The sequence below is a fragment of the Phoxinus phoxinus genome (assembly GCF_949152265.1).
Source record: "Phoxinus phoxinus genome assembly, chromosome: 18".
In the NCBI taxonomy this organism is placed as follows: domain Eukaryota; kingdom Metazoa; phylum Chordata; class Actinopteri; order Cypriniformes; family Leuciscidae; genus Phoxinus; species Phoxinus phoxinus.
The window spans coordinates 10,967,635-10,984,039 of NC_136893.1; the positions used below are offsets into that span (position 1 = coordinate 10,967,635).

Sequence of the window (16,405 nt, forward strand, 5' to 3'; positions counted from 1 at the left end):
CTTGCTCTGGTCCACAAGTGGCCTGTCTGTGATTGAGATATTTAAAGCACACGTCTCGCAGGTCAATTCTGCGCTTAAACGAGACGGTCAATATTGCGTTTAGTGGCCTTCCCTCTTTCCACAGTCCATTCTCGGTAATTATAGCACAGAGTCAGGATATGACAGAGTCATTGCACAGCTAATGAGCTGCTGCTACAACAACCACTCTGCTTGTTAGCAGACTATCTGTGATACTGACTTACACAAGCAGCAATGTCAAAAGGAGAGCTTTTAGCAAACGCTGCTTTACTTTCATTTCCCTCAATGCTGAGGCCAGCGTGAATCTGGATCTGTTCCCCTGATAAACACACTTAGTCAACAAGTAATTACGCTAATTTTGGAGCAGCAAACAGCATGGCTTGCAATGACATGTCGACACATTTGTTTTCAAATTTTAATCAAAATAATTCTCTAAATTTAATTTGGATACCCTCTCAAAGACAATACCACGGTGATTTAGTGCGCACTGCACCGTTGAACAGCAAATGCTCAGATGATGGGGTAATTATCAAGCTCCGTGATTCAGTTTACTTGGCTAAGGGATTTTTGTAAGTATTGTGGTTTCAAATATAATGAAGTTGTGCTGTGCACGAGGCAGGTTTACTACACCGACGACAACAGCAATCATTTTAAACTTTGCTAAGAAATCTAAAATTCACAGATATCCTTCACACCTTGTGTTACTAACATTTTAGTTGAATGGGACACATTAATTCAAGTAATATTATGCAAAATGATTGATTGTGATTGCATTGTGAAGCTAATTGTGAACCGTTTTGAATTAAATTAGGATAAAGAAAATTAAACCACACCACTGAAAAACCATAAAATTCAATAAAAAATAACTAAATTGATTGCGAGAAATTAAAGGTTTGGAAACAAAGATGTTGTTAGTTACTAAATTATGATGTTTCCATTAAGCGCGACTTAATCTCTTTTCGGATCTGCCAAAAAATATCTGATACTGTGTAGATATAAAACGCATGTTAATCCCAGGTGTAAAGGGGGCCAAAGTGTTCTACAGAATAAAAACTGTGGACAGCTTCTAGTGAAACTACCAGAGTTGGGATCGTTTTATCTTGTATTCTCAGCACTGAGTTTAAATGGCATTGTGTCCTCTGTCCCCTTACGAGGACTCTGTCCCTCCTCCTGAACTGGTCCCCTCTGTGATAGGCAGGGTCTCTATGGTTACAGGCATCCTGCATCCCTTCTTTATGTCTGTGACATCTAATTTTCTCAGCTCTCGCTGCAGTGTAGGGTGCGCTGAGAGGGATAATGATATGCTTTTAGCCAGTGCTGACTAGCAATGCAGTCACAGCACACAAACACATCAGGCGTCATTAGTAGCTGTTGAGCACGAAATCTAAAACTTAATGTCTTCTATGCAGCCTATTCTGTCCTCCTCCAACTCGACATGACCTTTGAGATATTGACACGGGTTTGATTCTGTGGCTTGTTTCGTTATTTGTGTCTATGAGAAGGCAATTAAATTTTTACTCCCTTCAGACCTTTAATCTGATGGAATAAAACAGGCTGTGTATGAAAATGCAAGGCAAACTTCTGATACCACAGAATTCAATGCTGGACTCACAGATTCCATTAATAATAATAAAAAAAGATGTTTAAAAATTGTCTAAACAGATGTGCTCTTTTTTCTTGATATAATTAAAGGAATAGTTCACCAAATACTATGAATATTCTGTTATTTACTCATCATTTTATCAGTATTTTTTATTTTATAGTGATTTTACCTATATGTGACCCTGGATCACAAAACCAGTCACATGTCGCACGGGTATATGTGTGGCAATAGCCAACAATACATTGTTTGGGTCAAAATTATCGATTTTTCTTTTATGCCAAAAATCCTTAGGACATTAAGTAGGTCATGTTCCATGAAGATATTTTGTACATTTCCAACCGTAAATATATAAAACGTTTATTTTTGTGAGTGAATGCAGCACAATCGTGAACATAAATGGACGACTTTAAAGGCGATTTTCTCAATGTTTCGATTTTTTGCACCCTCAGATTCCAAAATTTCAAATGGTTGTATCTCGGCCAAATATTGTCCTATTCTAACAAACCATATGTACAAAAGCTTATTTATACAGCTTTCAGATGATGTATAAATCTGAATTTCAAAAAAGTTGACCCATGTAACATATTATTTTGAGGAAAAAAGCGGTAAACTCCAAGGTACAAAACTATCAAGCAACACGACCGTCACTAGAATAAATGACTGAACGCAAAATTGCACCAGTTTTGTATGTATGTACGAAACTAAAAAATGCACGTCCGCAGTCATGAGAGATATCAAGAATAGCTAGTTTCCGTTCCGCCGGAAACCAGTCAGTCAGGTGGCCAGAAACAGGTGGCCAGTCCATCACAGGGAATAAAGTACTCTTGCATAACAATGAATTGTTTGAGTATTTTACCATATAAATTGCACATCCAACACTATGATAGAGTTGCAATTCATGCTTGAATTAGACGTGCCAACAACTTCCCACTCGCTCTGTTCTTTTCTCATCAGAGAAGCAGAGAGTGCGTGCTGGAACAATAACACATAGTTCAACATGAGCAAATATGTCCTGACCTACACCTGAGGGCACCTGCGCCAACTACAGCACAATGAAGGGCAAATAACTCTATGAACAATGACTTGAAATAATTCAGAAACACATATTTATAGATCTTTTGATCACCAGTGGCAATATTTCCCTCTCCACAAATGGCATTCAAGTTCCTCCGTGTTCTTCCTTCTCAAATGTCTTAGTTACTCACCCATGGTATATGTATGTCTGTTCAGTATCCTACTTGCAAATGTCACCACAGAACCAAATCGAGATGTATTGATGATGATGGAAAACATTGCTGGTGGCAATAAAAGCAAACACACAGATAACGCAGAACTAATGAAGTGAGAGCACTCCCAGTTGCCCCCTGACCGACAAAGATCTAACATGGAGTGCAATGCCATTTACGTGGCACTGAAACATTACTCACCACTCGCCTGCGGATAAAAGAAAGTCTATCAAGAGAAAAGAAACAAGACATTTGGATTAGGGCCTTAGTGTGGTTGTCTCAGTCAAACAATATTAGATTTGCTGGATAAACATGGCAAAACAAACTGCCAATCATTAAAAAATATATATTTGTGTGTCATTTGAATGCCGTTGCTATCATTTTACCATTCATATGGTTTATTCTATCTAAACGGTGTTATTGCAATTGAAGAGAGTGTGAGCATTATAATAAATAAGCAGCTTGTGTCATGGCTTTTCACACAATCGCTTGGAGGGGAAGATTTCAAAAATGAGATAAAAGAAATTCTACTCTCATATTTCCTGAGGCAGACTCAACATTTGGCATTTGCTCCAGACACAATTTAACTGTGAGATATAATAATGTCTAAATTAAACATAAATATCGTCACCTTCCTAAAAAAATTGACCAACTAATTTTCATTTTCAAATGACTTAGGAAGGTGACGATATGGAGGTGGAATTATGAATGTGAATAGCTGTTCAATTATTGATTAACAAGTACATCCCTGTAGCTCAACTGGTAGTGCATGGTGCTGGATTCATGGATTCAATCCACAAGGGAACGCATATAACCTACTGATAAATGTGTATCATATTCTTTTTTTCAGTTATCTAAAAATATCCCTTATGCAAGATAGCAGGGATGTGCCCGAAGCCGTATAGCTTATTCGGAAAGGCATAATGGCTTCAAAATGAATAACAAATTCTACCAAATAATAGGAAAAATATTCGGCAGAACCATTCACTCCTCGTGTTTGCTGGATAACAGGTGAGCCAGGGGATAGCATAGCACTATACATAAACCTCTAAAATCACTAAGCAATAATGAGTGTGTGATGTGTATGAGTGTAAACAGGGTGATATGGCTGCTGACAAGACTGGTTGCCCACTGAAGCGAAGCAGAGCCTGGTTAGTACCTGGATGGGAGACCTCCTGAGAAAACCAGCTTGCTGCTGGTAGAGGTGTTAGAGAGGCCAGCAGGGGGCGCTCACCCTGTGGTCTGTGTGGGTCCTACACTCTAAAAAATGCTGGGTTGTTTCAACCCAATTTTGGGTAAAATATGGGCAAACCCAGCCGTTGGGTTAAATTTTTACATTACATTTTTAACCCAACGTTTGGGTTTGTCCATATTTTACCCAAAATTGGGTTGAATAAACCCAGCATTTTTTAGTGTAACGCCCCAGTGTAGTGACGGGGGACATTATACTGTCAAAGAGCACCGTCCTTCGGATGAGACGTTAAACCGAGGTCCTGACTCTCTGTGGTCATTAGAAATCCTAGGATGTCCTTCGAAAAAGAGTAGGGGTATAACCCCGGCATCCTGGACAAATTTGCCCCTTGGCCTCTGTCCATCATGGCCTCCTAATCATTCCCATATACTGATTGGCTATCTGCGTCTGATCTAGAGGGGTTGCATGTAGATAAGCAGACGGGTGCTCAGACAGAGCAACTTCCTCAGTCTGGCCAAATAAAAACTGGATTGGCCCGATGAGAGGCAATTGGTCATGCGTACAAAATTGAATGACCACTTCCTCACTTCCACATGTGAGTAGCCTCCCTGCCGCCATTTTCCGTTCTGAAGGTTCCCTTTGCGACTGGTCAGCCAGTTGTTTTGCAGGATTTCTTTCATCCACCTCATGAGCTTCTTGTTTGCTTTGGTGGTCACAATAGAGATAATGCATTCTGTCAATACGATGATCGTATCCCATCAATACGCAAATTGCGTTACATATGTAACCCGGATCCCTGTGGAGGGAAAGAGACGCTGTGTTGTGTTGCCATGCCCCTGGCCACTGACAGCTTCTTCAGACAAATTGAATCTGATGACATGCATTTAAGGCGTCTATTTATGGACTCAGTGACGCACTACGTCACATCACGACGTCCATAAATCTTGGCCAGTCGAGACCGGCTCGTTTTGAAACGTGCTTCACACACCGGTTTACGCATAAGCGTTCCCCATAGCATCAGCTCATGGCACAGCGTCTCGTTCCCTTCTCAGGGAATCGGGTTGCATACGTAACCTGATGCGTTCACTTCACAAGCAAAATTTGTTCTTTCGCTTCATTACTTGTGGATAAACCTCACTAAATGTAATTGTATTTATGCTTAAAAAACAGGAAAATATGATGAATAACATTTAATTTAGACAGCTCATTATAATTCATGTAAATAAGATAAAAATATATATTCTCTAAAAACAAGCCTTGTGCAATTTTGATTCTCAGTTAAATTTCTCGTAAGGGTGTTCGATATTTTATTGGAAACCGACAAAAAATACTGATGAAGACATTAACTTTTTGCTGTAAATGTAAAACAATCTATACATTTTATGACCTAAAGCAGATGATTTGGTGATTTTGCTTGTACAGCTTTTATAAAGACACATTAATGAATCATTATATTGACCCATGTTTGACTGAGACTGTCGTCTTTTGGATTTTGAGGGCAGCCTCTCATATGAAGTTTCTAAATAGAAAATAACCCAGAACATTTTGAACCAAAACAGTGACCTCAAGTCATCTTATGTGGGTTTTGTGCTTACAAAAATACTTAACCTCATTTTATTTTAAATACTGTTGTTGATGAGTCAATCCTTCCTGTTTTTCAGCTTTTAGTTCATTAATTCTAATTGTTTATTTTCGTACAGTATTTACTAGAAATACTGAAGTGAGTCAGTTGTGTATTTCCTAAAGATAAATATACACACATTACATATGAATTTCAAATTCACGTTCAGGTGGGAGCATGCCTTCAGATCAAAGGCAAAGCAATCAAAATGCTTTGCTTACCAGCAGCAGCTTTGATGTCTCCTCACAATGCTCTGAGGGCACTTGTACAATGGACAGTTTTTCTTTCGCTTCACACAAATCTTTGTGCAAATAAAACATATCCTAGAGTCATCTACTTGAGTCAGTCACAGTCCATTCATCTGTTGGCTAGAAAGAACAAAAAGGTGCCATCAGTCATTTGACATCTCGTGGAATGGCCAAAATCATATTGCATGATAACATAACACTGAATTCCTCATGTGTATTGATGTTTGTTGTCTCTTCATTCCACATTGGGCAAGACCAGCATGTTTATTATTCCTTTATCTAATTAAATTTGGCCCCATCTGACTTTTCGAGCAAACTGAACAGATATATGAATGCCATGCCTGAGACTCAGTTTAATAAGATATTGCATTATCATACACCTCTGTTGAATAACAACAATGATCCCACTAAGTGATTAAATTTGTACTATTTCTTTATCAAATCTAAACCACCGATGGCCCGTTGGAGTGCATAACAATATATTAAGAATTATCTTTAACCAAGCAGCAACATTTCTTCTCTTCCCTGATGACGTGTTTATTGGCAAGGGCGATCCAACGATCCAATCAATTTGTCAAGTTGATCCAACGATCCAATCAAAGTCAAGTCCCGCCCTACATTTCTTCTTGACAGAGAAGCCATTCCATTTGAATACGGTATATATGTCACACTAGGGAAGGAAATCTCAACTTACATTTCATGCCCATTTTAAATCTTTTTTTTTTTTACTGTGGACAGTAAAAAGTCAGAATCACTCTGTACAGAATTTCTACTGATGTCTATATAGAGATTGTTACGTATCTGTCATCAATAATGTGAGAGAAGAGCAAACAGTTTACATTGTCACCATCATCTGGATTCAACCTTTGCTCGTATTGAAGATTAGAGGAATATTGAGGTCATTGTGACCCCAGCGCTACAGCATCAAATAACTATCGCAGACATAATTTTCTCTTTCAGTTTATATGATCTCTTCAGCTGTGTGTAGAACAGCTGCCAATGTGTCGCACACACAGACATGCAAAGGCATAGTTATAACCTAACCTAGCAGTTTGAACAGTTAATTAACTTTTTCTCTCACTCTATGCTTTCAGCTCACTGAGATTTCAAAGCAAACATGCATTATATGGTGTTTTCTTTTCTTACTGTAGCAGCTGTAATATGTTTCCATGTGTTGCAACCATATATCTAGCATTAGTCTTAAACACTAGTGATTTACAGATCACAATAAATTACCATATTACATTTTTGTCTTGTATTTTGGACATAAGGACGGTAGAGAAGTGATAGGAAATACAGGTGGTCTAATCGGTAGGCCATGGCTCCGATGCATTTTCCCATTTTCACTGTTATGTCATTCATTACGCCAACTAGTTTCACATTCAAGAGCAATGACGCATTTACGCAAGTAACTCGGCACTTACTTATGCTGACACAGTTTGAATAACCATGTATGCCTCCACTTGGAGGAAAATAATTAAATGGCGTATTGCATGTGTTTACAGCTGGATCGTCAATCTTGTTTAGATTTTTTTCTGTTAAAGCTAGATTTCAGCATTGGCCAATACAAGTGGCATTAAGATGGGACAAAGACTTGATGTATGCCCTTGAAGAACAGAAGTGGTTCAAAATACAGAAAATGCCTGTATTTTAAGGACCATTTTCCCCTTCACATGTATCTCATCTGCATTTGTTGAACAAAAAAAGGCAAACCGAAAGATACATTTTAGTAATGCATTGAATTTACCAGCAAATAATTATTAGACAAGGGTTTAGTGACTTCAAGCACACCCTCTCATCAACTGCAATTACATATAATTCACTGACAAGGAAAATGACCACCACACAGAGTGTCAATCAATTAATCTGGTGCATTAAGTGTTAAACAACCACGACTTTTTAAAGTGCCATTCAGACGAGCCTATAACAAATAGACTTTACGTGATTTCTTCTTTTGGGAAAACATTTATATGTAGGACTAATACATAATCTGTAATACATCTGGCTCCATGATCAATTACATTTATTATTAGTTAGTAAACATACTGTAATTTGACGCTTTTCTCAATGTTGACCACAGTAAATGAGACATCTTTTATAAAAAAGAAACTATCTTAACCATGCTTTATTCTTTTTTTTTTAAACAACAAAAGTCCATAAATAGCTTAATCGATCAATAAATAAATAAATATAATCATCAATGTCTTTAACAAACAGACTGTGTCAGAGTAGGTCCACAGAGATCTTTCTTCAGACACTGGAGATGGTATGTACAGTGGAGGTCTACACAGTTCATGTCAGGTATCAGGGAGGATCGCGGGATCGTTGCAGGACGGGCGCCGTTAACACGATGTGAAGGTCTTCCAGAAGAAGTTTTTGCAGGGGGCTTTGCGGTCGCGCTGTGGAAGCTGTGATAACCGGTTGTAGACGGCCCGTTCTTCCAGACGGGACTCCAGGGGCTCCTCCACATCCATGGGGACCGGTGCTATCTCCCCAGCCAGCACGCTGTTGTCTACTCCATCCAACAGCCCAGAGATCAGCTTCAGGATCAGCTCCTTACGCTCTTTACTCAGCTCCTGATAAGAAAGAAACTCGACTTGAATTAGAACGCAAGATTTTTTTAAAGGGTTTCAGCTATTCACAATAATATGGCTACTGAAATGACCCCAGAATGGTCTGTTAATTGGATGGCAGACATCAAAAAATACGTGCATCTGCTTGGTAAATCCATAAAAGCTACAACTGGAAACAATAAACAATAGAAAGCTCATTGCAGCCACTCACCCTACTTTGAGCCAGGTTCCTCTCCTCCACTGGAAGCAAAGCTGCGGCTCTGACGCTATACAGCACCAGCAAGAGAGACACAAGGCTGGCCAAAAGCTGCATGCTGATAAAATAGTTGAAGTTAAAGTGCGTAGAAAGGTCAGTCAGAGAACTTCGAAGTCCTTGTAGCTCCTAGTGCAGAGTAAAGCTGGAGAGATCTTGGTCTTTGAGAGCTTCAGGTGGCAGGGTCCTTATATACCTCTCGTTCCAGTCCCGTACTGACGCAGCGGTTGGAGGACGGAGGGGAGAGGGTGGGGGAGTGGGAGGCTTAGGAACTAACAAAAGCATTGAGTAGTTTAACCCCCCAACAAACCAGACGTTGTGCCGGTGGGGAGGACTGCGCCACCATGCTCACGTCATAGCTCTAAAAATGGTCCTGATTTCAGTCGAAGCGGATGCGAGGAGAAAAAACACTGATGACGACGGATCTACCGATAACGTGAAGTGATCCTGAAAAGTTCTTTCATTGTTTATGCTAATTATCTACGAGGTGCGAAATGGAAGGGAGGCAGCGAATCATGTTTTAGAAAGTACACGGTTAGGCGCACGCTGTAATTACGTGATGTTCTCACTTAGCTGCATTGTGATATCAATACAAGGAAATCAAACTAACCCGTTTTGTTGTGTACAGTCAGTGGCAGTATGCTCTCGTTCCAGCGTGTAATTGAGCACAACTCCTCCCTCCTTCTCCTTCAGATTGCCATTGAGCCGTCTGGCACCTGGAACAGCTGAGAAAACTGTCTTCGGGGAAAAGAAGATGCTTTTGATCGGCAGATGAAAAGGGGCTGAATAAGAATTAAGTCTTTTATGGAAACGCAGATCTTCCCATGGAAGAATATCAAGTGAGACAAACATTAGCACAAAAAGCAAAAGAGATTATGGCTCAATAGTGGCTCAATAGTCAATATACAGCAGTAAATCTTATGAAAAAAGCTAATATAATGTAAAGATAAGTTAATTGCGTGGAAACCGGTCTCTTGAGGTATAGATTTTTTGTTCAGTAGTTTTTAAACAAAGGCGCCCATTACAGAACAATAACCATTTCCTTCTTTTTAAAAAAGCAATGAGGCACTTACAATAGAAGTGATTACAGCCAATCCATTTCAATAGTATAGCTACTAGACATAAACAATCTGTATGTTATTATAATTTCAGAGTGATTAAATCGCTTACTGAACATTTTTGTGTAAAAGTTATATCCAATTTTATTTACAACTTTGTTGCCATGATAACATAACTAAAATGACCATAAAATTGTGAGAGCTCAAACAAACAATACATTAGTTTTAACAGAGGAATTATGCTCCATGAAATTATAAGATGCACATTTTTGCTTTTAAAAAAATCCATGAATTGGACCCATTCACTTTTATTTTAAGTGCCTCACTGACTGTAACCAGTGATCAATTGAAATAAATGTTCTTGCTTATCAGCATCAAGCTGCAAATTCTTTTGATTGTACTTAAGTTGTATTGAACCTGGCACACTGCTCTAAGTTGAACCTTATAACGTGAACATAGCAGGCGTTGCATAAACTATGTTTGAATATTAAAGTTGGCATGAAATGGAAATAGTGATAATCTTTTCTTCTCTATTGTGACGTATATCTGAGTGATACGCTTCTCGAACAAGGAAAATAAATGTAGGGCAAGACTTGATTTTATCCATCGGTAATTTAATATTTTTTCTTTCCTTTTTTGTCGTTTTGCTAAATATTGCTCATCATGTGAGACAAACAAAAAATAATATTAACGTGTGCAGAAAAAAAATTAGGCCTACTGCAATTTTCCTTAAATTTGTCAAAATTAAATTTTCAATTCATGGTGACTTTTTTCAGCAGAGAGCACTATACCAAAAGTGCTGTGCCGCATGCCTACGCAGTCTATGTGTATTCACATTGTGTTCTGTAATTAAACCAGAATGAGAAATCATAGCCTAGTTAGGCAGCGAAAATTAAACGCATGCTTTGGTCATTGTCTCTAGTTGTTCAGATTCTGGTCAGCTTTCCTGGCACCCACACACCTCTTTGGATATGCATACACACACCCAGACTGAGTACATGTAGCTAGAAGCCCTAATACATGCGCTTTAGCACATTTTTCACAGCAGACAGATTAGGGCAGACTTCAGGGCCCAGGGCTCTGTAGAGATTAACACAGTGTTGAGATGAGCGGGTGCCCCCAGCCGAATTGTGATAAAGTGCGTTTGAAGAATTCATGCCAATTGGCCAATGCAAAACACATCTGACGTCCACTTCCCAACTAACTTCAAACATATCCGGCATCAGAGTAAAATGCCAATCCACATTTTCATGTTGTCTCAGCAGGAGTTTTGATGACTTCATATCAGGGTTATTCTAGAATTAAACCATTGGAAAAACATTTTCGTCACTTGAAATAAATTAAATATGAACTGAAATAAAAACATTTATTTTCAGCTATAGGCTTTTGCCTATATAGTCTATAATTAGTTTAACTGGCTACAAAAATAACTTAAATAAAAATTAATTTATAAACTATAAAATAAACTAGTAAAAATTACAAAAACACAATAAACTTACAAAAACGTTAACTAAAACGAAAAGGAATTAGAAAAACTAATTAAAAATATAAATAAAAACAATAATTGTATCTGAATTATACTAAAATAACACTGCTTCATAGCCTAGCTATCATTTACTTAGAGGCAAACATATTTACAAGCTAGTCCTAAATAATAAAATAAATAATCTGCCAAAAACTTTACATTACAATGAACATGATTTACAATGATTACAATTACTTTATTAATAAAATAAAAAGTTTAACATAGTTTGTATAACAGTTTTGCTGCGTTCAGTCAGTGTAATAAACACTAATGGATTGTACGTATGTACACTTTTCTAAAGTGCACATAGCTATGCATTTTATAGCCTATACCTAGTGAATATATTATTGACAAAAGATGAAAGCTCAAAACAACTGGAGCAAGCCTGGTGAGGGAGTAAAACATGTAATAGGCCATGGCCATCTAAAAACGACAGTCAACTGCGTAAAACAAGACATAGGCCTACTTTTAATCGAGTAACGTTAGGCTACAATATGTCGATGACGCGCTTTAACGAAGACGATGGAGCAAAAGGGTCGTTTCAGTTACAATTTTACATGGAGAACAAAGCCCACAAATATTTACCTGAAAAGTGACTCCGGATAACCTTCAGAAACATTATTCATCCATGCGATCATATAAAAGCAGGATGTTGGCAGGCTGAATTTACTAAAAATGACTCCATCTAGTGGTTAGAAAGGCACTTTACAATCACTTGTCCAAAGTCAAACAGCTGCATTTAATTGTTTAGCTGAACAGAAAATCGATACCAAATTTGATTACACTTTTATTATTTCAAAACTATTTATGAAATTCGCAAAATGAAATTTACAACATGAAATGGTAAAAGTACAGATAAACCCTTCCACACAGTAAAACTTGACCGAGTACAAAATAGTTTGTCCTATGCAACTAGCCGTAAAAGACACGTGATCATCTTCAGCTATCCAACATACACACTGTTCGTTATTTTGTCCTGAAGCACACCTTCATATTTATGTTCAATATTAAGACGCATCAATGTAGTCCAGTATTTAATGTTAAAAGACACCTCAAAATCGTTCCATCATAGAGTCCATTGACCATAAGCATGTTTGCAATACACTATAGCATATCACTCAAAAAGGCTGCATATCAAACATCTATTTGCTCTACACAAATCACATCATGTAATCAGAATTATTCATGAGAGCCAGAACACACAAGTCAGTCAACCAGAGACCCATATGTCCACCTTCACAGACTAAAAAAAAAAAAAGTTTTAGAAATTATTACAATACTAAATAGGATTTCCTTTTGTTTGACTATGGTTTAGTGTTGATAAACTGACCATAATATGAAACCTTTATACTGCATGTTAAGAAAATGTATTATTGTCATTGCCCTGTTAAGTTTCTGGTTGTATAGAGAAGATATGCAGTTTATTTCTAAAATACCTGTGTTCTTATTTGAGTGAGTAATGGCAAACAAGCTCTGGTGGAACATTGTCCTGTTTTTTATGTTACTCAACACGAGTAAGAGAAAGTCCTCGTGTGAAAGTACTGTGCACAGAACATGCATGATTTTCTGTTTGTATAGTTCTAAAGCCTTGATGTGGGAAGTGGAATTGTAAAAGTGAACCAAACGACTCAAAAGACTTGACAGAAGCACTGATGGAACCGGACAGAGAAACGGAGAATGTCCCCCACAGAAGGCATTTGCACTTGTAGCCATCCGTTGACCAATCAAAATGAAGCTGGGGAGGGATGCGCTGTGGGAGCAACTGCGGCTGTGGTGAGGGTTTGGTTCTGCTTTCACAGAAGGCAGCGTGTTGACAAGATGGCACCCACGAAACCATTTACGCTTCACTTAGTACCTGTGTAAACAACGATCATTTAACTTTCCTTAGGAATGCAAAGTAAAGAGCAAAAGGAATAGAAAACAATCTCACCTTTCTGGCAAATTCTGGGAGGATGAATGCAGCGCGATGGATTTCAGGATTGTAATATTTCAGGCTCATGCTCTCAATCTCATCTCTTGTTAGTTCTCGTATTGGCTCACGGAAACTTGTTTTCTGCAACAAACAAATTAATTACACTTACTATTATTAAAATTATTATTACCGGTATATAAAAAAAGTTTGGGGTCTGTATAAACTCTTATGATCAACAAGGTTGCATTTATTTGATCAAAAACACAGTAGGAACTAATGAAGTACAATATAAAGTACAATTTAAAATAACTGTTTTCAATTATAATTTAAAAATATTAATATTTAAAAATGTAATTTATTGCTGTGATGGCTGAATTTTTAGCATTCTAACTTCAGTCACATGATCCTTCAGAAATCATTCTAATATGCTGATTTGCTGCCCATTACAATTTTTTATTTTCAATGTTTTCAGAATTCAAATAGGAAATTCATCAGAATTTTTCATTTATTTGAAATGGAAATCTTTAGTACCATTATAAAATGTCTTTAATCTCATTTTTGGTCCATTTAATGCATCTTTGCTGAAAAAAAAAGAAGTAATCTTAAACTTTTGAATGGTAGTGTATAAATAGCAACAATGTGTGTGAAAGTAATAAAGGAATTGTAAAGCTTTTCAAAGAAAAGCGGTTATTAAACGCTAATAAAACAGAAAAACCGTACCGGATTTTTACTGCAAAGCATGAAGCCGATTTGTCCACTTGGATATGTTGGAATGGTGCAGTATGCATAGTCCACTACAGGAAAGAGGGTCTTACAGAAGGTCCGCATTTCCTTTATTAGCTCCAAATGCAACCACTGACACTCTCCTGTAAAATTCCAGCAGAAAATTACAAACATGCGTCACTAATATTTTTTATTTTGAGCTTTTTTCTAGAGCTACAATTATATCAACCTTGACAACAAAGAATTCCTCCCTCACAAAGTGCCGTTTTCATGAGCTGATAGTAAGACTCTTTGAACAAGCTTTCAGCCGGACCTGTGACAGGGTAAAATGAGATCAGCCTGAAATGAACACCATGTCTGGGAGTCAATGGCTAAATCATTATTTACCAATGCAGAAAACAAACTTCAACGCCACAGTGGGCTGCATACCGACAGGGTCTGATGAGTCTGTGATGATGATGTCAAAGGCATCCTGATTCTTTTTCATAAATTCAAAGCCATCGCCTACATGCAGAGTAAGTTTGGGGCTGAAGAAGCCTTTTGCCATTCCAGGGAGGTACTTCTTGGAGACATTTATTACATCCTGGGAATTAATGTGATCCATGTAATTAATCAGCGTTATATATATGTATAATATATATAAATAAATAGATTAAAAGCAAACAACAGCCATGAAAGAAAACAAATGAGACTTGAGAGGTTTTCAACACAGATGGTAAACTGATGTTAGATTTTTTTTAAATGCAAACATACAGTAAAAAAGTAATATTGTGAGATATTACAATTTAAAACCATTTTCTATTTTCAAAGGTAATTTATTCCTGTGATGGCAAAGCTGAATTTGCCTCTCAAGAAACATTTCTTAATATCATCAATGCTGAAAACAGCAGCTTAAATGTTGTTGTGGAAACCATGATGCAATTTTTGATGAATAGAAAAGGTATCTTTAATGAAGAGAAACAAATATTTTGTAACACTTTATAATGTCTTTACGTCACTTTTTAGACGTTCAAGACATAACTTGATACAAACCTCATCAATCTCACACTGAACAACAGACTCCACCAGCGGATGCTTGACAACCTCCCTCAGGACGCCACCGTCTCCTCCACCAATGATGAGAACCTGACGACAGGAAGGAGGAAAACAACTAAACCAAATACTGTAGCATACAGAAACTAAACACCCAACCAGTTTCAGTTCTTCCAAATCACATTTATATAAAGCACAAAAATTAAAGCACACACCTTCCTTGGGCAAGGGTGGCAGCACAGAGGTAGATTGGCGATCATTTCTTGATAAGAAAATTCATCTCGTTCTGTGCATTGGATGACTCCATCCAAAACCAGCACATTTCCATACGTCTTACTGTATAAAGAGAAGCAACGATGTAATCATTCAAGATAATCTTAATACATTAAGCAATGAAAAGGTATAGCAAACAGATGGAAAGAAGCACAACAGATCCATTCAATGCATTCCACTAAGCACTGCAACCAAGCATGTGACATTTGAGATGACAGTTCTGGCCTCTCATCACATATCCTATTGGGCAACACCTTGCATGTGCACATTTCATTGATTTTCAGGGCAGAAACTATAACACCAACCTTATATCTGCATTTTTAACAGTATGAATGACTCTAGTTACAGTTTACTGCCTTGAGGCAGTGAGTATGTTAGGTCACCAGTACAGCAGGAATAAGTGTTTAAACAGCAGAGAAATGCCATGGACATGGTTTTCTTTTTAATGTGTGCATGTACCACACTATCAAAGGAAATTATTATTGGCACAATTATGTCTATTTCTAAAAGCTTTGACATATTATAATGTTGCAATGTAATGGTTGACGTAAAATATACGTTGAAAGTACAAAACCAATTCATAGTTTGAACTCTGCCACGCCAGACCTACATCAGGCTATACAATTAGCCGGCTAGCCGCAGCACCCACACAGCAAGACACCCATAAGCCAACGTGCTGGTTTGAGTGGATTGACACCTCCGAGAAAAGTGAGGAAATTCACAGCGCTCTCTGCATTAGTTGTGACCATTAGCTTCACGTATGCTCTGACAAAAACACGGGGAGTTAGCAACCATGCTACATTGAGCCACTTTTCACAAGGACTCACCTTTTAAAAACCATCACGTCCTGGAAATTGGATTTTTTATGATACAACACTTCCTCCACTTGAAGACTCATCGCTTGGCCTGGCCATAATGTGCATGTTTCGGTAAACCACCCGTCTTTGATGATGTCCATTGCCGGGAGGTTTAAATCTGAGTAGCGGTGGGTTTAATATGATCAAAAAACCGGTCCACTGCAAGGAGTTACTGGAGATCTTACACGCCGACTGACACGTTGGGCGTTCTCTGCAGTGCAACCGAACATAAGAAATGAGAGGCGACCAATGTGAGCTATCTGACGTCATAAACAGTCATGAGGGCGGGGC

General features: G+C 37.9%; 3 protein-coding genes across 5 annotated transcripts in view; all 3 read right to left on the reverse strand.

Annotated features, from left to right (window-relative positions):
• masp2 (MBL associated serine protease 2) overlaps positions 1 to 5,989 on the reverse strand; it is a 29,107-nt gene extending 23,118 nt beyond the window's left edge. The window contains exon 1 of the mRNA XM_079587721.1: positions 5,882 to 5,989. The gene's annotated coding sequence lies outside the window, so the exon portion shown is untranslated. The remainder of the gene's footprint in view (positions 1 to 5,881) is intronic.
• Positions 5,990 to 7,636: 1,647 nt separating this feature from the next.
• Positions 7,637 to 12,030, reverse strand: sst6.1 (somatostatin family member 6.1). Of its 2 annotated transcripts, none has more exons than XM_079587732.1 (3): positions 11,903 to 12,030; positions 8,693 to 9,472; positions 7,637 to 8,484 (listed from the first exon to the last, which is right to left on the reverse strand). In XM_079587732.1, the coding sequence occupies exons 2-3, from the start codon at positions 8,792 to 8,794 to the stop codon at positions 8,251 to 8,253; spliced, it is 336 nt and encodes a 111-aa protein (XP_079443858.1). In that variant the 5' UTR covers positions 8,795 to 9,472; positions 11,903 to 12,030; the 3' UTR covers positions 7,637 to 8,250. The 2 variants fall into 2 exon arrangements, with proteins under 2 accessions (XP_079443858.1, XP_079443859.1); XM_079587733.1 differs by having other exon boundaries at positions 8,693 to 9,468; positions 11,903 to 11,978.
• srm (spermidine synthase) lies at positions 11,903 to 16,401 on the reverse strand. 2 transcript variants are annotated; one of them, XM_079587730.1, is made up of 8 exons: positions 16,085 to 16,401; positions 15,200 to 15,320; positions 14,985 to 15,077; positions 14,382 to 14,535; positions 14,182 to 14,265; positions 13,950 to 14,095; positions 13,248 to 13,370; positions 11,903 to 13,172 (listed from the first exon to the last, which is right to left on the reverse strand). In XM_079587730.1, the coding sequence occupies exons 1-8, from the start codon at positions 16,213 to 16,215 to the stop codon at positions 13,155 to 13,157; spliced, it is 870 nt and encodes a 289-aa protein (XP_079443856.1). In that variant the 5' UTR covers positions 16,216 to 16,401; the 3' UTR covers positions 11,903 to 13,154. The 2 variants fall into 2 exon arrangements, with proteins under 2 accessions (XP_079443856.1, XP_079443857.1); XM_079587731.1 differs by lacking the exons at positions 11,903 to 13,172; positions 13,248 to 13,370 and adding an exon at positions 13,646 to 13,810 and having other exon boundaries at positions 16,085 to 16,358.
• Between the last annotated feature and the right edge of the window lie 4 nt (positions 16,402 to 16,405).